The following is a 22,549-nucleotide window of genomic DNA, read 5'->3' as shown; positions in this document are numbered from 1 at the left end:
TGAGCGTCCGACTTCAGCCAGGTCACGGTCTCGCAGTCCGTGAGTTCGAGCCCCGCGTCGGGCTCTGTGCTGATGGCTCGGAGCCTGGAGCCTGTTTCCGATTCTGTGTCTCCCTCTCTCTCTGCCCCTCCCCCGTTCATGCTCTGTCTCTCTCTGTCCCAAAAATAAATAAACGTTGAAAAAAAAAATTTAAAAAAAAAAAAAAAAATGGGACTAAAGGATTTCTTCTAGAGAATGGAGTAAGAGAAGAATTCATAGATGGTGTTAGGGTAGCCCCCTTTATGTGAGGGACAAAGCAAGTAACTTGTCAATCTTAGCATGAAGATTTTCTAAGATTTGGATAATTATTTGTTATTCATTCCATAGAATGGCTCCTGAAAAGATAAGGTTCCTGTCGCGAGTTTGTGCACCACTTGTAACTCTGCCAGATATCCAACCACTGGTGGAGGCTCTGCTCACCTACCATGGACATGAACCTCAGGAAGTGCTCTGGCCCGAATTCTTTGATGCTGTGAATGAGGCCTTCTTGCTGTAAGTGATACCATTTACTCTCTCATCCAGCATTGTTTTTCCTTTTCTTAGAATACTTCAGCATATTGGAAATGCGATTTTCAAACTTTGGTTCCAGTACCACTCTATGATCGTAGAGATTATTGAGGATCCCAGTGAGTTCTTTTTTTAAAAAATGTGCATTGTATTTATCAATATTTTATCATATTTGAAAATAACAGATACTCTAAAAGTATTCATTTTCAAATAATAAATTGATTACATGTTCACATAAATAGCATATTTTTATTAAAAAGTGATCTTTTCCAAGAAAATATGTATACCAGAAGCAGCATTATTTTACGTTTTTGCAAATCTCTTTATTGTCTGATGAAGACAGCTGGGCTCTCATACATGTTTCTGTGTGCAGCCTGGTACAGCCTGGTATGTTGTTTCTATTGAAGTGTAGAAAATTCAGCCTCATAGAGATATATTGGAACAGACAGGAATACTGCAGTAGCCATCTCAGATAATTGTGGATTTTCAAAATGTTTTGAAAATGGTAGTGTTGTAAGGTTAGTTGCTATGCTGAATCTGAAATTATAACAATGAGCTTTTCATACTGTTGCATTAAAACCCATTGGATGTCTGTGGTATACTTTTAAAAGCTCTTTTGCCCAAGCAGGATCTTGTAGCCTTATGCATGGTTCATTTGGAAAATACTGGTTTATTAAGTTATGTAGACCTTTTCAACTTTGACATATTTCATTTTATAGTATCAAAACTTACATTCATTCTTGTCAGCACCAAGCCCATCAGAAATGTCTTCAGGTGTTGGGGAGCTGTCAAGCTCCCACGGACAGGAGTGAATTTTCCAGGATTCAAAGTCTGCTTAAACACTCACATTTATCATTGGCTACAAAATACTGTCATTTGTTTTCCTTGAAGTACAAGGGTCATTTCACTAATTTTTGAGAAAATGTGTGCCAAATACTCAACTCTGAGCAGCCACTGTTTGCCATTCTTCCATGTAAATTTCCATGACAAAAAGGTGGCCAGTTGATCTTTCAGCTCTTACACTTGCAAGTGCTTTTCCTCGGGACAACCACCCGGATTTGTCATGCAGCAGAAGGGCATTATGCATGCTTTCCTTTTCACCACACACAATGTTTTTTTAATCAAAAGTATTCGCCAGTGTAAAATTCAGTAAAATTAATATTTTATGCTGCTTCATCAAACACATTTTTGTGTGAAACCGGCAGTGTTACTACTGTACACAGAGTGAAGAACACGGTGACCGTTTCCCTGCTTGACTCGTGCTGGGCACAGTGGTTTTGCTCACTAGTGCTGCTGCACTTCGAGTGCAAATGTCAACACGGCTGTCCCAGGAAAAACCATGAGCTTCGGAATAGTTATTCAACACATTGATATTTCTCTACCACATGTGCGTACTGCCCAGTTCTCTTAACAGAACTCCTGTTGACACCTGTTGTTGTTGATACCAGATGAATATGAGCAACACAGCAAGTTCATCCACCTCTAGAGATTCAGTTTTAAGGCAGCAGTGTAATCCTCTTGATGAAATATTAATGTATTACATCTATGTTTGAATTATTTAATTCCTTTTTGTTTAGACTCTTAATGATTGGTCTCAAATTGGTGCCACAGTTAACTAGTACTACAACAGTAATTTGGAAACATTCTATTGAATATGGCACAATGAGGTAAATTATTAACATCTCTGAAGCCAGGGGAAAAATCGCTTTCCTCATATTTGCTTTCATTTATAGTTTAGTGCAGTTCCTTTGGAGTAGTTGTCTCCCTGCCATGAGTCAAAAGAAATACCTGATGTATTGGTTTCATCTTTTCACAAACAGCTGGAGATGAGAAAGCAAACATTTTAATTCTCCTTCATAAAGTCAATGATCCATTCTTAAGTGTAAGAAAATATATTATAGGGGTGCCTGGATGGCTCAGTCGGTTAAGCATCCGACTTCAACTCAGGTCATGATCTCACAGTTTTCTAAGTTCGAGCCCCTCATCGGGTTCTGTGCTGACAGCTTAGAGCCTGGGGCCTGCCTCAGATTCTGTGTCTCCCTCTCCCCCACTCATGCTCTGTCTCTCTCTCTCTCTCTCAAGAATAAATAAATGTTTAAAAATAAAAAGAAAATATATTATAAATGAATTTTATTTTTGAATAAGATAACAAATTATGAGAAAATCTAAAAATGTCATATTTATATATTTCTGAAGAATATCTAAGTATATGTACACCTAAAATAATTTAGATAAAATTTAGAAGAGTTTTCCAAAAATGTTTAAGTATTATTGCAAAACTAGACAATAAAGTGTACTTGCTTCTTGTTATGTTTCCATGTAGGTACAAGAGGAAATATCAGTTTGTTTAGTTATTTATCTACTTAATTATTTACTTACATCCCCTCCACCCCCCCCCCGCTTTATTGAAATATAATTGACATATAACATTGTGTAAACTTAAGATGTACAAGTTAATTTGATACACTTTTTATGTTATAAAATCATTACCACCATAGCTGAGCTAACACGTTCATCATGTCACATAATCACCATTTCTTTTTGGTGGCAAGAACATTTAAGATCTTCTCTCTTAGCAACTTTAAATATTGTTTCAACTAAAATTATATCAACTATAATCACTATAATGTACATTAGATCCCCAGAATTTATTCATCTTCTAACTGGAAGTTTATACTCTTTGACCAACATGTCCCCATTTCACCACACCCTAGTTCCTGGTAACCATCTTTCTAGTCTCTGTTTCTGTGAGTTCAGCTCTTTTAGATTCTGCATAAAGTGATATCATACAGTATTTGTGTTTCTCTGTCTTATTTCACTTTACTTAATGCCTTCAGGTCCATCTGTGTCACAAATTGCAGGAGTTCTGTCTTTCTCATGGCCGAATAATATTCCACTACATAAATATACCACATCTTCTTTATTAATTCATCTACTGATAGACACTTAGGTTGTTTCCATATCTTGACTAATGTGAATGCTGCAGTACACATGGGAGTACAGATATCTTTTTGAGATACATTTTCATTTCCTTTGGATATATTCCCACTAATGGGATTGCTGGATCATAGAGTCATTTTTTTTTTTTTTAACGTTTATTTATTTTTGAGACAGAGAGAGACAGAGCATGAACAGGGGAGGGGCAGAGAGAGAGGGAGACAGAATTGGAAGCAGGCTCCAGGCTCTGAGCCATCAGCCCAGAGCCCGACACGGGGCTCGAACTCACGGACTGCGAGATCGTGACCTGAGCTGAAGTCGGATGCCCAACTGACTGAGCCACCCAGGCGCCCCCATAGAGTCATTTTAATTTTAATTTTTTGAGGTATATCTGTTCTGTTTTCCATAGTAGCTGCACCAATATACATTCCCACCAATTGTGCACAAGGGCTCCCTTTTCTTCACATTCTAACCAACACATTGTTATTTGTTGTCTTTCTGATTCTAGCCGTTTGGACAGGTGTGATGTGATGTTTCGTTGTGGTTTGATTTGTATTTCCCTGATGATTAGTGATGTTGAGCATCTTTTCATGTGTCTGTTGGCCATCTATATGTCTTTTTTGGAAAAATGTTTATTCAGGTCATCTGCCTATTTTTTAATCAGACCATTTGTAGGTTGTTTTGTTGTTTTTTTTTGTGATGAGTTGTAGAAATTCTTTATATATTTTGAATATTAGCCCCTTCTCAGATATATCATTTGCAAGTATCTTCTATTCAGCAGGTTGTGTTTTCATTTTGCTGTGCAAAAGCTTTTTATTTTGGTATAGTCTCAATAGCTTATTTTTGCTTTTGTTTCCCTTGCCCAATGGAACATACCCATAAAAATGTGCCTAAGGCTAATGTCCAAGAGATGACTGCCTATGTTTTCTTTTAGGAGTTTTGTGGTTTTTGGTCTCACAGTTGGATCTTTAATTCATTTTGAGTTTATTTTTGTGTATGGTATAAGAAAGTGATCCAGTTTCATTCTTTTGCATGCAGCTGTTCAGTTTTCCCAGCACCATTTATTGAAGGGACTGTCTTTTCTTATTGTATATTCTTGTCTCCTTTGTCAGATTAAAGGACCATATAAGCATAGGTTTATTTCTGGTCTCTCTATTCTATTCCATTGATCTATGTCTCTGTTTATGTGCCAGTACCGTAGTGTTTTGATTACTACAGCTTTATAGTATATCTTGAAATCTGGGATTGTGATACCTCTAGCTTTGGTGTTCTTTCTCATGATTGCTTTGGCTATTCAGGTTCTTTTGTGGTTCCATACAAATTTTAGTATTATTTTTCGTGTTCTTTCCCAGCTTCATTTATTGATGAGACTGTCCTTTCTCCATTTTATATTTTTGGCTCCTTTGTCATAAAATGCATATATGCATAGACTTATTTTTCAGTTCTCTGTTCTATCACATTAATCTGTATGCCTGTTTTTATGCTAATACCATACTGTTTTAATCACTATAGCTTTGTAAAATAGTTTGAAATCAGGGAGCATGATGTCTCCAGCTTTGCTCTTTCTCGAGATTGCTATGGCTACTTGGGGACTTTCAGAGATACATATAAATTTTAGGATTGTTTGTTCTGTTTCTATAAACTACCATTGGAATTTTGATAGTTGATGCATTGAATTTGTAGATTGCTTTGGGTATATGGACATTTTAACATTATTAATTCTTGTTAGGTTTTTATAGATATTCTTTATCAGTTTGTGAAAATTGTCCTCTGTCCCTAGTTCACTGAGTTTTTGTATTGAATGGGTTTGGATTTTAGCAAATACTTTTCTGCATCTATTGATATGATCACATGATTTGTCTTTTTTAGCCTGTTGATGTGATTGATTACATTAATTCATTCTCAAAAGTTAAAACAGCCATGCATACCTGTGACAAATTCCACTTGGTTGTGATGCAGAATTCTTTTTGCACTGTTAGATTAAGTTTGCTAATATTTAGTTGAGGATTTTTGTTTCTATGTTAAGGAGAGATATTGGTCTATAAGTTTATCAAATTTATCCCCATAGAGTTGCTCATAGAGTTCCTTTATTATTCTCTTAATGCCCATAGTGATGTAGTGATGTCTTCTCTTTCATGTCTGACATTAGCAATTTATGTTCTCTTTTTCTTTTTTTTTTTTTTTTTTTCAGCTTAGCCTGGATGGAGACTTAAATTGATTGTATTGATCTATTCCAAAAACCAAGAAAATCATTGATTTTCTCTATTGATTTCCTGTTTTCCGTGTTAATTGTTATTATTTCTTCTGTTTACTTTGCTCTTCTTTATCTTAATTAAGAGCTTAATTTGCTCTTCTTTATCTATATAGCTCCCTGAGGTAGAAACTTAGGTTGTTGATCTTAGATATTGCTTATTTTCTGAATATGCATTTAGTGCTATAAATTTTCCTCTAACCACTACTTTTGTTGCATACCACAAATTTTGATGAATTGTGTTCTCATTTTCACTTAGTTCAAGATAATTTTAAATTTCTTTTGAGGTTTCTTACTTGAGCCATGGGTTACTTAGAAGTGTGTTGTTGAATCTCTACATAATTTGGGATTTTCAAGTTATGTTTCTGTTACTGATTTCTGGTTTATAATTCCTTTTTGGTCTTAGAGCAGATACTGTGTGATTTCTATTAATTTAAATTTGGAAAGGGGTGTTTTATAGCCAGAATGTGGTGTATCTTGGTGAACGTTCCTTGTGAACTTAAGAAGGATGTGTGTTCTGCTCTGGTTGGATGAAGTAGACTACAAATGGCAATATATATAGTTGATTGATGGTTTTTTGAGTTCAACTATGTCCTTACAGATTTTCTGTCAACTGGATCAGTCCATTTCTGATAGAGTGATGTTGACATATCTTCAGCTATGATAGTAGATTCATCTCCTTGCAATTCTGTTATTTTTTACTCATATAATTTTATACTCCATTATTAGGCACACACCAGTTAAAGATTGTTATATCTTCTTGGAGAATTTATGCCTTTATCTATATGTAATGAACTTCTATATTCCTGATAACTTTGCTTGCTTTGAAGCCAGCTCTAAAATTAGTATACCTACTCCTGCTTTCTTTCAATTAGTGTTAGTTATATTTTTCTCCATCCATTAGTTTTAATCTGTCTGTTTCTTTATATTTAAAGCTGGTTTCTTGTAGACAATGTATATATAGTTGAGTCTTGTTTTTGATCCACTCTGTCCATCTGTATCTTTAAATTGGTGCAGTTAGACCACTGAGGTTCAACGTGATTATTGACATAGTTGGATTAATATCAATTATATTCCTTACTGGTTTATATTTGTTGCTTTTGTTATTTGTTCCTCTTTTTGTCTTCCACTCTTTTACTGCCTTTTGTGTTTGAAATATACATTTATAGCTAATCTAAATCCACTTTCACATAACACTACACCACTTCACAGATAGTGTGAGTACTATTCAATAATAAAATAACCCTAATTCCCCCTTTTTGTTTCTTGTATCATTATCATACATTTCACTTATACATAGCATACATAAGTGCACACACACACACACATAATAGAGTACCTTGTTCCTATTTAATATTATTTGAACAATTTGTTTTCTGTTACATCAGCTAAGAATAGGAAAAATAGGGTTACCCATGTGGCTCAGTTAAGCGTCTGACCCTGGATTGCGGCTCAGGTCATGATCACACGGCTGTGAGATCAAGCCCTGCGTCATGCTCTGTGCTGGGTGTGAAGTGTGCTTGGGATTCTCTCTCTCCCTCTTTCTCTGTCCCTACCCTGCTCACGATCTCCCTAACTAGATAGATAGATAGATAGATAGATAAAATTAAATAAATAAATAAATAAATAAATAAAATATTGAAAATAGGAAAATAAGTTTTTATTTTGCCTTCATTATTTTTTCTTTGATGCTCTTTATGTAGATCTGAATATCTGATCTATATTATTTTTCTTTTCTCTTTTTTATGTCTTTATTTAATTAATTAATTATTTTTAAATTTACATCCAAGTTAGTTAGCATATGGTGCAACAATGATTTCAGGAGTAGATTCCTTAATGCCCCTTACCCATTTAGCCCATCCCCTCTCCCACAACCCCTCCAGTAACCCTCTGTTTGTTCTCCATATTTAAGAGTCTCTTATGTTTTGACCCCCTCCCTGTTTTTATATTATTTTTGCTTCCCTTCCCTATGTTCATCTGTTTTGTATCTTACAAAACATATGTCCTCATATGAGTGAAATCATATGGTATTTGTCATTCTCTAATTTCGCTTAGCATAATACCTTCTAGTTCCATCCACATAGTTGCAAATGGCAAGATTTCATTCTCTTTGATTTCTGGGTAATACTCCATTGTGTGTGTGTGTGTGTGTGTGTGTGTATACACATACATACATATGACACTATATACACACCACATCTTCTTTATCCATTCATCCATGGATGGACATTTGGGCTCTTTCCACACTTTGGCTATTGTTGATAGTGCTGCTATAAACATTGGGATGCATGTGTCCCTTCGAAGCAGCATACCTGTATCCCTTGGATAAATACTTAGTAGTGCAATTGCTGGGTCTTAGGGTAGTTCTATTTTTAATTTTTTGAGGAACCTCCATAGTGTTTTCCAGAGTGGCTGCACCAGTTTGCATTCCCACCAGCAGTGCAAAAGAGATCCTCTTTCTCCACATCCTCGTCAAGATCTCTTGTTGCCTGAGTTGTTAATGTTAGCCATTCTGACAGGTGTGAGGTGGTATCTCATTGTGGTTTTGATTTGTATTTCCCTGATGATACGTAATGTTGAGCATTTTTTCATGTATCTGTTGGCCATCTGGATGTCTTCTTTGTAGAAGAGTCTGTTCATGTCTTTGCCCATTTCTTCACTGGATTACTTGTTTCACTGGATTATTATGTGTTGAGTTTGATAAATCCTTTGTAGATTTTGGATACTGACCCTTTACCTGATACGTCGTTTGCAAATATCTTCTCCCATTCTGTCGGTTGCCTTTTAGTTTTGCTGATTGTTTCCTTCGCTGTGCGAAACTTTTTATTTTGATGAGGTCCCAGTAGTTCATTTTTGCTTTTGGTTCCCTTGCCTCCGGAGATATGTTGAGTAAGAAGTTGCTGCAGGCAAGATCAAAGAGTTTTTTGCCTGTTTTTTCCTCGAGGATTTTGATGGCTTCCTGTCTTACATTGAGGTCTTTCATCCATTTTGAGTTTATTTTTGTGTATGGTTTAAGAAAGTGGTCCAGGTTCATTCTTCTTCATGTCTCTGTCCAGTTTTCCCAGTACCACTTGCTGAAGAGACTGTCTTTATTCCATTGATAGTCTTTCTGCTTTGTCAAAAATTAGTTGGCCATATGTTTGTGGGTCCATTTCTGGATTTTCTATTCTGTTCCATTGATCTGAGCATCTGTTTTTGTGTCATGTCATTCATTCACTCATTCATTCATTTATTATTTTGAGAGAGACAGAGGGAGAGGGTGGGAGCAGGGGAGGGGCGGAGAGGGAGAGGGAGACAGAAACAGAGAGAGAATGAATCCCAAGCAGGCTCTACACTGTCAGTACAGAGCCCGATGTGAGGTTTGAACTCACAAACCACAAGATCATGACCTGAGCCAAAATCAACAGTTGGTCACTCAATCAACTGAGCCACCCAGGTGCCCCTCTCCTTCACTTTTAAAGAATAATTTCACAGGGTACAGAATTTTAGATTGTGTATTTTTTTTTTTTTCTCACAACCCTTTTAATATTTCAGTCTACTCTTCTTGCTTCCATGGTTTCTGAGAAGTTGGATATAATCCTATCTGTTTTCCCTATAGTTAAGATGTATTTTCCCTCTGGCTTCTTTCAGGACGTTTTATCTTTGATTTTTTTTTTTCTTTTTTCTTTTCTTTTTTTTTTTTTTTTTGTAGTTTCAAAGTGATATGCTTAGGAGCAGTTTTTGGCATTTATCCCACTTGGTATTCTCTGGGCTTCCTGGAATGGTGATTTGGTATCTGACATTAATTTGGGAAATTACTCCGTCATTTTTCAAAATGTTTTTGTTTTTCTCTCTCCCTCTTTTCCTTCTAGTACATCAATTACACATATATTTTTTGTAGTTGTCCCACATTCCTTGAATATTCTGTTCTGTTTTTTTCAATCTTTGTTTCTTGTTTTTTCGGGTATTTTTGTTGTTGTTTTTTGTTTTTTGGGTTTTTTTTGTTTTTAAGGTTCCCATGGATATATCCTCTAGCTCAGACATTTTTTCCTCAGCCAGTCCACTATTTAGCCCACCAAAAGCATTCTTCATCTCTGTTAGTGTTTTCATTTCTGTTAGTGATCTCTAATACTACTTTTTTTTAAAGATTCCCTTCTCTCTGCTTACATTGCCCATCTGTTCTTACATGCTGTCTATACATTAGTGCTCTTAGCATATTAATCATAGTTGCTTTTAATTCCCAGTCTAATAATTCTAACATCTCTGCATGTCTGGTTATAATTATTGCCTTGTCTCTTAAACTGTGTTGTTGTTGTTGTTGTTGTTTTCCTTTTGCTATGCCTTGTAATTGTTTTCTTGATAGCTAGATATGCTGTACTAGGTAACAGCAACTGCTGTGAATAGGCTTTTGTATTTTGGTGGTGAGATATGAGAGGAGGGGAAGTGTTCTATAGTCTTTTAGTTAGGTCTCAGTCTTAGTGAGCTTATGCCTCTGGACTGTGAACTTCATGAGATTCCTCAGGTTTTTTTCTCCACCTAACTTAGATGTCCAGAGCTGACTGGAATTGGTTATTTGCCTTCCCCTAGGTCTGTTAGGTTCTGATAATACCATATGAGGTTAGGCTCTGATTAACTAGTTTCCCTTGAAGGCAGGCCTTGTTAAGAACGGAGTGCTCTAGGGGTGCCCGGGTTGCTCAGTCAGTTGAGCGTCCGACTTCAGCTCAGGTAATGATCTCACAGTTCATGGGTTCAAGCCCCACATTGGGCTCTGTGCTAACACTCAGAGCCTGGAATCTGCTTCAGATTATGTGTCTCCCTCTCTCTGCCCCTTCCCCACTCATGCTCTGTCTCTCTCTGTCTCTCAAAAATGAATAAACGTTAAAAGAAAACAATTTAAGAATGGAGTGCTCTATTGTATTCAAAACCTAAAGTAGAAGTGGAATTACTCCCACTGTTTACTCTGAGGACCTGGTTAAGCTCCTAAGTTTCATAATTTTGTGGGACCCTTCCATAACTGGATCCCACTGGAATTTTTAACTCTCAAGAGTTATCCACACTGGGCCTGCAACCACTCACTAATTACAACTCAGGTTTCCTACCTGGGCACTGGTTCCCATGGCAGTTAACACTTGTGGATCTCTACTCCAGTAAGTCACAATTTCCTGTATTTGCTTGTCTGTCTTTCCAGTCTTGGGGGCCAAGATTTGTCCTGTGTCCTGACCCTCCCTTAAGGATGCAAGAAGAGTTGTTGATTTTTCAGTCTGTTTTGCTTTGTACTTGTTAAGACAGAGCGGTCACTTCCAAGGTCCTTTCATGCACAACAGGAGACTGGAAGTCTCCATATGCCGTATATGAAAATCTATATAACTACAATACCATTATTATATTTAAAAATTGATACTAATTCCATAGCACCATTATGTATTTATTTAAAAAATTTTTTTTAACATTTATTCATTTTTTGAGAGAGGGAGGGAGGGAGACAGAAAGAGAGAGAGAGAGAGAGAGAGAATGTGAGTGGGGGAGGGACAGAGAGAGAAGGAGACACAGAATCTGAAGCAGGCTCCAGGCTCTGAGCTGTCAGCACAGAGTCCGACTCAGGGCTCCAACTCACAAACCATGAGATCATGACCTGAATTAAGTCGGGTGCTTAACTGGCTGAGCCAACCAGGCGCCCCTAGCACCATCATGTATTTAGTCAGACAGTAAATTCTCTTGATTGTCCCCCATTTTTTTTTTACAGTTGATTCTTTTGGAATCAGAGGTCAAAGCTGAATTTGGCTGATAGGTTCAAAAATCTCTTTCAATCTGTAGGTTCCCAATTTCTCTTTGTTTTTGTTTTGTAAAGTATTTGTTGAAATAATATGGTTACTTTTCCCCACCGTCAGATTATAGAGCATTCTGCCATCTCCAGGGTAATAAAAGATGCAAACTCCTCTCTCTCTTAATCATACATTCAATTTCTGTGTGCATTTGGGCCTATTTTGTTATTTTCTATTCTCTCCCTCTTTTTTTTTTTTTTTTTTGACCTGTTGTATATTCACACACCAGTACCACTTTGTTTTAATGGTGGAGCCTTTCTAATATACCTAATATAAAATAGGGCTAGTTCTCCATTTCTCTTACTTTTCAGGATTTTTCTGACAATTCTTGCTTGTTTTATCTTTTAAATAAACTTTGAAACCAGTGTGCCTAGCTTTAGGAAAGATAGCTAATGTTATTTGGGGGAGGCTTATGTTAAATATATAGGTTAACTGAGGGACAACTGACATCTTTCTGACATTAAGGCTTTCGTCTACCTATCCAAGAACACTTATGTCTTTTGGTTTGTTCAGATTTACTTTTTGATCTTAAAAGAGTGTTTTAAATATTTTCCACATATATAGGTGTTAGGCATTTTTTACTCCCAAGGTTTTATTGAGTTTTGGGGCTTGGGGGGATTTTTTTTGCTCTATATAAGTGTATCTTCTTTCCAACTTTAAATTGATTTTTATTATATGATCGTATTTGGAAAATAACACCTCAAAACCATCATCATTCTTTCAGTTAACCCAAAGGAAGTAGTTACCAGTGGAGTAGATGGTGTTTTTCATGTATCACTCTTAAAAATTAATGTAAGAATATAAGTTTTAATTTCATTTTACATGAAATGTTATAGTACAGGAATTTGTTAAGGCAATATCTTAGAAAAAGAGATAGAAGGTTAAATTATTTGATGTTGAAAAAGAAGTCAAAACATAATTCTCATGGTTAAAATATGCAGTCTTTTTTTCTATCTACTCTAAACCTCTGTCAAAATGTACCCAAAAAGTGAGTTTCCTTAAGGAGTCTGATCAGTTATCTTTGTTATTTATGTAAAAGACTGAGTAATAATCAGTTTAAAAGCTTGTATAATGTGATAAATGTGCTCCACATGTGTGTGCCCTTCATACCATTTCATACTTCAGTCTCCAATGGCTTACCCCACCAGCTTTCATTTTCCAAAGCAGTTTTTCAAAGTATTTATTTTTAAGTAAAATGCTCTTTGTCTTTCACCATGGCAGCTCTATTTGTGATTTATTTAGTAATACATTTCATCAAATTATAGGGTCTTAGCAACCTATACTTTCAGCCTTTTTCAGCAAGAATTTAATTAAAGGGAAATGGGAGGAGAATGCCCCTAGGTATTCCCTGTGAAGTCTCTCAAAGCTGTTTCAGAAATTACTGGTGAGGAAGAGATGTGCTCAGAAAATAGCTACTTTTGCTCCACCCACAGTGCTCAGATGGAAAGCTGAGGGCAGTGGCTTCATGAGTGGGCCTGAACTCCTTTGCTGTTTATTTTACTTCTGATAGCATGTTCTCCCTCAGCAACTAATAAAAAATTTATTTGGTTTGGAAAATTGTGTCTGCTAATCCAAAGGGGACAGACAGTCCAGAAATGCTGGGTGGCCTTCAACTTGTCCAATTCCTATGGCTTCAGCTCAGCAAGTTCCCCAAGCAGTGGCGTAAGGGCTGGAGCCTTTCCATGGACAGTTTCCCATGGACTGAGCATCCCAGCCACATGTTGACATGGGGAGGCTGATTCAATCAGTCAGTGCAGATTACCACCCCCACACCCAACTCTTCTCCACCTCCCCCCCCTCCCCCGCCCCTTGAACAGTTCCCCACATGTGCTGTGTGGTCATTTAGAAGCTACATACTTTCTTTGACCAGTGCACCCTGCCCTATGTTTAGACTTCCAACTATTTGCCTACCACAGTACACCAGTGGAATTTCATGTTTTACCATTGGCTGGGTGTCTTTGGCCTTGGCTTCCAAATACAGTCATGTATTTTCAGAAATGGGCTGCCTGTGTTCTTTTAAACAGCAGATGGTTGTCCCTCTCTGTGGTTTAGATAACCTAGAAGAAATTTTTTATTCTTGGCCTAAAAATCAAACCTAACTTCTCAAGTCTATCCCTGGTGTTACTATCACAGCCCCCTGCAGGCTGCAGGTTGCAAAAAACCTTTCTGGGAGAGCTGCTGAAATCCTTCCATAAGTCTGTGGAGTATAAGTAATTCAGCATGACCTGACGTCTCAGGTAAATCTAAATCCATTGCTTCAAAAATATTGAGAAGTTTGATGACTGGATGGAGAGTTTTTTCCTACATAGTAGAATGAATGAATCAATTGAACAAATCAAAGGAAGAATGGATGCAGGACTGACGAACCAACTGGCCTCACGGTGCGACTGTGAATGTGCTTTTTTAGCTCGGATAAGAAAACTCAGGCTTTCAGTGTTGTTGAATAACATAGGCGAATGTATATAAATGAAAGGCTAGTGTAATACCATGGACAGAAAGGTAGCAAAGAAGTATAGTAGTAACTAAAACTCTCATTTCTATTTATTTATTTATTGAGACTCCCTGAGAGCCTCTTTTTTTTTTTTTAACATTAATAGGATAACAAAATTAGTCATTGAAAAAGTTGACTTTTCAAATAAAAACCTGCTGATACTGATTTGTAATAGACATTACAGTGTGTTTGGGTTTGTGTTTGGGTTTGTGTTTGCTTGGTGTTGCTGCTGTTTGCTTTGAAAAGTAATCTCTCTGCACATGTAAGTGGTGATGATGGCACAGTCCTCAAATTTGGCATGCTTCTTAGATCAAGTTTTCATGGAAATACACCTTTGGGAAAGAATACATTCTAGTGCCTTGGAATTAAGTAGTTATCCAGAAAAGCTGACCCCAATTTTTGTGGGCTTCTCTGGCAACCCAAATGGCCCTGATCTCTTTCTGGTTTGGAAAGGTGAATACTGCCTGTGTTTGTCTTGAGTGAGGAAGCTTCTTCCTTCCCTTTGCCTCTCTGGCATTCCCTACCGACAGGCACTGCCCTCATTAGGAACTGTTCTTGCAGAGAATTGAATTCCGCGTTCTATTTTTATTACAGCTATTAAAAAACATTTGGAGCCAAAATTATTTAATAAGCACCTGAACTAATTTCTTTATTATACTGCCTGTTTTTGGAAAAGATGGGGCAAACAACAGTCTCAGTATTTTGAAGAGACAAAGTACAGTTTTCTAAATGCCAAGGAGCCATCTATATAGAAGACTCTAATAGCAGAAGATGTTGGACACAGCAGAGTGCCCTGTCAGGCTTCCCTGCTTTGTGTCAGAAGTTGTTACTAAGGCTCAGATGTTCTACATGAAAGCACTGACTGGGAGCCTCTTCCTCGTATTTTAAATGAGAAAATTATAATGTACCACACATAAGTCCCAAACACCCAATCTCATTTTCCTAAAACATAGCTATAATGCAGAAAACCTCCCCTGATTAGCTAGAAGTCTGAGAGAGCCAAGTTTTTAGCTTATCATGTTTTTCTTGAATCCATTATTTTGATCAGTATCCAGGCTAGATACTGATAATTGGCTTTTTAAATTTCCATAGAAATGTATATTCATTTTATCTGGTCAGACAATACAGTACAGATGTGTATGCAGAAAACTTTAGTTATCCCCTCATTATCACCCTCTAGTACTTCTGATAACCATACCTTATACTCTTGGAGACATAGACATCTGTATAAAACAATTTTTCTCTTTTTTTAAGTAGTTATATAAACAAAAAACAAAAACAGCATCACACCCTACACATGACTCTGGAACCTGTTTTTTAACCAATATATCTTGGATAACCTTCAAGGGATATAGATCCAGCTCATTTTTATAAAATAGGAACATATTCCCTGATATGAATGGACCTTAATTTATTCAGCTGCTTGTCAACGGATGCATTCAAACTGTTTTTAAATTTTTTTTTTTCAACATTTATTTATTTTTGGGACAGAGAGAGACAGAGCATGAATGGGGGAGGGGCAGAGAGAGAGGGAGACACAGAATCGGAAACAGGCTCCAGGCTCTGAGCCATCAGCCCAGAGCCCGACGCGGGGCTCGAACTCACGGACCGCGAGATCGTGACCTGGCTGAAGTCGGACGCCTAACCGACTGCGCCACCCAGGCGCCCCTCAAACTGTTTTTAATTTTGTTTTTATAGTACTGCTGCAGTGAATATCCTCCCAGTGATGCTTTTATTTCTGCCAGGCAGAGTCACAAAAGTATGGTTATGAAGGCCAGGAAGATGTATGTTTCACAGTTCATTATGTGGTATGACACAACCAAATGAACAAAACCATTCCCTGTCTCACCTCTGAGATATATGTCCCCTGTACCTACTTCAGCATGGATGTCATTCTTTGAAACTTTACTGATGTGTGAGGATGAAAATGATAGCTATGTTAGTTTACCTTTCTTTACTATTAACAAGGTTGAAATCTCCATATTTTTTTTTAATGTTTATTTATTTTTGAGATAGAGAGAGACAGAGCATGAATGGGGGAGGGTCAGAGAGAGGGAGACACAGAATCCGAAACAGGCTCCAGGCTCTGAGCTGTCAGCACAGAGCCCGACGTGGGGCTCGAACTCACAGACCGCGAGATCATGACCTGAGCCGAAGTTGGCTGCCCAACCAACTGAGCCACCCAGGCGCCCCGAAATCTCCATATTTTTATTGGCCTTTTGCATTTCTTCTTTGGTAATTTGCCTTTCCCCCCTGGTTTTATTGAGATATAATTGACATATAATGTAATTTGCCTTTTTTATTTCAAAACCAACCTGGTACACTTTTAGAACATTTTATATAATCTGAATATGTTGGTCCAGTCAAATTCTGTTATGCAAATATATTAAGATCATATTGATTTGGTGATTTCTGCAACCAGTATTGATTATAAAAAGTTATCTTCTGGTGTTTGGGGGGCAAAATAGATTGTTTTCATTCAAATATTAAACATGGGTCCATAAATTTAATAATTCACAGCAAATAATTGAGTGTAGTCTGAATCAGAGGCAATAAAAGATAATTGTTAACATACACATTTTTTAAACTGTGAGAATAGAACAAAAGCATTATGTATTTGCTGACTTGAATGTGTAATTTTGCAGATCTTATATAAATTTTTAAGCAATATCTTTTATTTCAGATGTTTGGTGGAACTACCATTTTACCCTAGTTTCTTTGTTACATGTGTTCATGTTTATCTACTGCTCATTCCCAACAGCTCCTACCTTTGTGCTCCCAGGCATCACTCAGCCACTGTGACCTGATGGTAAAAATCACATTTAATGCACACAGCTGCTCTGAGAGCCTAGGAATGGTGCTGCCTGAAAACTGTCACTGAAGTGAGAAACTTCTCTAATGATGTACATAATTTCATATGGATCCTGAAAAAAGATAACATGTGGTGAATGCAGGTCAAAAGACATCCCTGCTGTTTGGGAAGGGAGGAGCCACTGAGCAGCCATGTTCCCTCTGCACCTCAGAGTTTCCTGCCTCTTGGGGGCTTCCTGGCTCCATGACAGAGGCTACAGATCCCCTTAGCCCCTGCCCAGTAGTGTTCTACTTTAGAAAGCTGGATGGAAACCGCTCCCAAGGGTCTACTAATGTGACTAAAACTGGCTGACAGCCTAGACTTTGAAAAGACTTCCCTAAATACTGGAGGGAGTGAACACAGGGTCCAGGCATCTGGGCATCTGGCTTACATGGGAAGTCCATCTGCTTGCTCCCCTGGGCCCGGGCCCCTGTTCCAAGCAGCACCTCCACTCTTCAGTCTGCAGAGTGGAAAGGCTCGTGTATAACCTTAGGTAGACAACCAGCTCCAGCATCAGACCTCCTGGGTTCAGATTGTAGCTGTGAGTCCTTGGTCTCTCTCCAACTTCAGTAGCCTTTTCTGTAAAATAAGGATAATAATGGTACCTGTTTTGTAGGATTAAACTACAGTTAACATGCTTAGCATGGTTTCAGGTAAATGCTTAATAAATGGTGGCTACCAGTCTTTAAGCCTCTCCTGTTCCTCTGCATCTGGCTTACCAGTCAGCTCTGCTGTCCCGCACACTACACCTCTGTGCAGCCTCCTGGTGTTGCTTCTGTCACAGCTGTCCCTCTGAAGACCTGTCACCAGTAATGGCTGCACTTCCATCCTCTCTCATTGACTGCTCTTGGCTTCTATCAAAACCATGACCTTGGGGAAGTCAGAGGGGGCCTGTCCAGTGCAATGCGTGTGGTTCCCTCCCCTCCCATGTCCTCAGTCTCAGCAGTGCTGATCAGAGCCAGACCTTCCTTCTCTTCCTGGATGACATTATTCTCTGCTTGTGTATCTCCTACCTCCTCCGTCTGCAACTCCTCCTTATCTACCTGTTGTCACTGCTCAGGGCACAGACCTGGGCCCTCTTCTTCCCTGATGGAGTTCCCCGATGGGCCCTTGGAGTTCTCCACTCTTGTGTCACTCCATGCTGGCTGACGGTTCCTTAATATGTATCTTCAGCCCAGATAGCTCCCCAGAACTTTGAACTTGGATATTCAAGGGCCTACTTTATCCCTCTTTTTTGAGCGCTCCTCAGATATTCTAAATTCTATTAAAAAATAAATTTAAAAAAATGGGGCACCTGAGTGGCTCAGTCAATTAAGCATCTGACTTTAGCTCAGGTCATGATCTCCCAGTTGGTGAGTTCAAGCCCCATGTCGGGTTCTGTGCTGACAGCTTGGACCCTGGAGCCTGCTTCAGATTCTGTGTCTCCCTCTCTTTCAGCCCCTCCCCTGCTCATGCTCTCTCTCTCTCTCCCTCAAAAATAAACATTTAAAAAACAAGTAAATTTGTACACCCCAAACTGAGCTCTTAGTAAATCCTTCACAAATCTTCTCTTTCCTTCTTTCCATTGGAGTAATGCTAGATCCATCCAGCTCGTTGCTCAAGAAACCTGGGACAACTTTGATTCCTACCTCACCTTCACCACCTGTCATCAAATTCATTGCCAGTTCCTCTTGATGTTACTGCTAAAATACATTCCAGATACTCTTCACTTCTCCACTGCCTCCTGGGTCACGCCAGCTACCAGCTCCCCCTGGGCTCCCTGCACCCATTCTAGTCCCGCACTCTGTTCTCTGTGCTGCAGCTGGAGTGATCTTTGACTGTAACTCACATCCTGGCACTCCTCTGTGTAAAGTCCTTCAGGCCAGAATAATCACTGAATAGAATCCCAGAGCCTTCCTTCCTTTGGTACCGCCTCATCACAGGCCACCTCACCTTTGCACTCTGGGGTTTCTCTCTTCTTCTGACCTTGCTCTTCTCTGTCTCGGGACCATCACAGCTGCCATTCCCCCAGCTGGAATGCCCTTCTGGCTACTCTTCACCTAGCTAATCTCAGCTCAGCTGGAGAGGTGGTCCCTGACCACCCAATCTAAATTGGGACACTTCTCTTATTCTGTTTTACCTCAGCCTGTCCTTTTCCTTAATGCCTTTTTCTCAGTTTTGGTGTGTGTATGTGATGTGTACCTCCCACCGGGCCCCAAAACAGACCTAGTTTGTTTTGTTCCCAGTTTTCTGGCCTGTACCTGGCACACAGAAGTGTTCCGTCATCTTCCTTGAGCGAATGACCACCAGCTCCTTGCCATTGATTATAACAGGGGAGGTGGCATGGGAATTGCAGCCTAGAGCACCGGTGGCATCCATGGTGTGGCCCCCAGATGTGCCAGGTGATGCAGGGGTGGGGGCACCATGGCAGTTGTTCTTTGCCAGGCGTGGGGAGATGGGGGAAAGGGGTCCAGCAGGACTTCCCAGAAGAGTTGAAGCTCAGGGTGAGAATGTGAGATCAGAGAGTCAGAGGAGGGCCTTTATCCTGCCCTCTGTTTGCTTCTGTGAGACTCATTCCAACTCATCAGCTTTGTCTAGCCTTGCCCCAGAGTTAATCCAGGACAGAGGTCTGCAGGAGTTATGCTGAGGGAGAAGAAAAAAGAGAAATCACGAGAAATTGCACCGTGACTCCGCCTATTCATTTCCTGCTCCTGCACCCATTCCCTGGGCTTCACGCCAGCTCCTGCAGAGAAATGGCCCAGAAGCCATGGTGAAGGGAAAGCCCTGAAGGGGGTTTTGGGTAATAGGGAGGCTTTGTGCCCTCAGCTTTTGTTTTTCTTACTAAAGGCAGTAAACATCTTTGGCAGAACCTGGAAAGCACTCTGCTGTCTGTGGTGCTGCAGGTGAAGAGGCAGGAGGCCTTCCTTGGGAAAGTAGGGCTGAAAGAAGAAAGAGAAGTCTCACCAGGCCAGAACAGGCCCACTGTTCACAGGGAGGGCCCTGTGGGGACGGCCACCAGTGGCTCAGAGTTAGACCGGTGTCTCCTCACTCTACCTCCCAGGAGGTAGAACCCCTGATTCACCGACCTGACACAGGAGGAACCTCCACATACCTTCTTCTATGGAAACACAGCTCCACAAAATGTTTGGGGCCCAGAGTACCATGGTAGGGATCAACTCTGGATCTACCAGGTCATAACCACCATATATGAAATTGTTACTAAAGGAAAAAAATTTTTTTTTAACTTTCAAGCAACAGATTTGCAAATACAGTTACTGAACGTTTACTAGATGTCAAGCATTGTGCTAATCTTTGTACATGTATAATTACTGCATTTGATACCTCTGAGAACACTATGAGGGAGATAGGCCCATTTTACAGATGAGTAAGCTGAGGTTTGGAGGTTAAATAATTTTCTCAAAAGCCATCCAGTTAGTCGGTGGTAGCTCTGGGACTCAAACCCAGGTCTGATTACACATATTAAATCTTTATGATGTACTTTAAAACATAATTTTTTTTTTAATTTACATCCAAGTTCATTGGCATATAGTGCAATAATGATTTCAGGAGTAGAATCCAGTGATTCATCCCCTACGTATAACACCCAGTGCTCATCCCAACAAATGTCTTCCAAACATAACTTTTTTAAAAATTAGGGATGTATACCTCAAGGCCTTTTTCCATCTTATTTATCACTTTCTTCCTTCACTGATATTTGTTTATCCTTTTTGAAAGCATTTTTTTTTCCTTTGAGCATTTCTCTGATTTCTTGAGCTGAATTGGAAGCAAATTCATGTTATTTTGCAAATGGACACTTGGTGAATTTCATGGATACTATAAATATTAACTGCTGCTGACCATGATGAAAAGATTCACAAGCTGGATTCGTGACTGCATTTTGATCTCTCTCAGTCTTGTTTTCTCAGTAACCCTTTTCTGTTTAAAATTTTGTTTGTTTTTTGCTTAAAGGAAGAAGATTTCTCTCCCCACATCAGCTGTCATCTGCCTCTGGCTTCGGCACCTTCCCAGCCTTGAAAAAGCAACACTGCATCTTTTTGAAAAGCTAATCTCCAGTGAGAGAAATTTCCTGAGAAGGATCGAATGCTTTTTGAAAGATTCATTGCTGGTACGTGCTGGGCTTTGATTAGGAGAAAACTCCTTAAAGAGGATGCTGGGTATCATCTCTTTTTCTCAAAGCAAGGGGAAATGTAAACAGAGAATTTTAATGTATCTGCATTTTGTTGTAGAAATACCAGTGGCCGGGCTTTTCTGCATACTTGGAGCGTGTATTGAAAATGGGGGCTTCTAGGGGCACCTGGGTGGCTCAGTCAGTTGAGCATCCGACTTCAGCTCAGGTCATGATCTCACGGTCCCTGAGTTCGAGCCCGCGTCCAGCAGCTGGAGCTGGAGCCTGTGCTGACAGCTTGGAGCCTGGAGCCTGCTTCGGATTCTGTGTCTCCCTCTCTCTCTCTGACCCTCCCCCGTTCATGCTGTTTCTCTCCGTCTCAAAAATAAATAAACATTAAGAAAAATTAAAAAAAAAAAAAAGAAAATGGGGGCTTCCAGATTTACTTGGCTGATGCACCTTCTATTGCATATTCACAAGAATTGATATTAGAGCATACTGTTTTCAAACAATATTTCTTATTTCCATATGAAAAGTTAGTTTTAAAAAATGAAGATCTTATGAATGAGAGGAGGAATAAAACAAAACCCTAAAAGAAATGTTAAAGCAACAAAAACAAGGAAGAATTCTGTAAGTTTTCTTTTGGTATAAGCCTTCCAGCCTTGAACCCTCCTCCCCCGATGTGGCTCGCCTATCCTCCCTTGTACTTGGGACTTCTTGGGCCTGGGAATTTGGGGGCTCAGTGGGCCAAATGGAATGGCCTCATTGCCTAATCCAGTGTTAGGTGGCAGGGTTCACAGGCAGCCCCCAGAACCTGAGGGGTGGGGCTGTTTTCCTTTTGTAGGAGGCAACTCTGTGGAATTTATGTGCATTTTTGTAAGAGCAGGAATAAAGACCAATGCTGCCTGAAAAAAAACAGTCAAAAACTAAGGGAGGTGCCTTGCTCCCTGTGCCTCTGTTTTACCAGAACCCCTGTGGTTTCTAACATGCTTTCTCATTAGCTGTCATAACCTGGGGAAGATAGGGCGCAGAGATTTTCTTCCTGCTGTACAGACGGAGAAAATTAGTTCAGAGATGGGGAAGTCAGATCTTCAGTTGGGGGCAAGGAAACTGGCAGGAGAGTGTATTCACCTCGCCACTTGAGCTGAGACTTCGGAAGGGGGAAGCTCTGAGGTTGGCTCAGTTTCCACAATGCCCACCTCCCAGACACCTTCTATTTTTTATAATTCAGTTGGAACGTCCTGTTTTCTTTCTCTTTCAAATTGGAGGCTGTGTTAGGGAATCCTAATTGAAACAGTTGCCTTCTTCCTATGTCCATTGTTCCTTGTAGGTACCCCCCAGCTCTCATATGTAACTGTCCAGGCTTTCTCTCTTACTCCATAGGCTTCTTTCTGCCTTCACGTTCTGGGGCCTCCCAGGTGACTGTGGATGGTGCTATAGTCACCGTTGGCCATGGACCTGTAAGTTAAGTGGCACAAACTGAACCCAGCTGATTTGAAGTTTGCAATGTTTGACAGGAAAAAAAAAGTAAGGAAGGGAGGAAGGAAGGAAGATAGGGACAGAAGAC

General features: G+C 39.4%; 1 protein-coding gene across 5 annotated transcripts in view; it reads left to right on the top strand.

Annotated features, from left to right (window-relative positions):
* FANCC (FA complementation group C) overlaps positions 1-22,549 on the top strand; it is a 276,077-nt gene that overhangs the window by 205,987 nt on the left and 47,541 nt on the right. For all 5 annotated transcript variants that reach the window (XM_045470322.1, XM_045470325.1, XM_045470324.1 and 2 more), the window contains 2 exons: positions 367-531; positions 20,826-20,982. In XM_045470322.1, coding sequence (XP_045326278.1) covers positions 367-531; positions 20,826-20,982 — 322 coding nt within the window. The remainder of the gene's footprint in view (positions 1-366; positions 532-20,825; positions 20,983-22,549) is intronic.

Source organism: Leopardus geoffroyi, chromosome D4, assembly GCF_018350155.1.
Source record: "Leopardus geoffroyi isolate Oge1 chromosome D4, O.geoffroyi_Oge1_pat1.0, whole genome shotgun sequence".
In the NCBI taxonomy this organism is placed as follows: Eukaryota; Metazoa; Chordata; class Mammalia; order Carnivora; family Felidae; genus Leopardus; species Leopardus geoffroyi.
The sequence above is the reverse complement of the archived record's forward strand: the minus strand, read 5'-3'. Positions and strand labels throughout refer to the sequence as shown.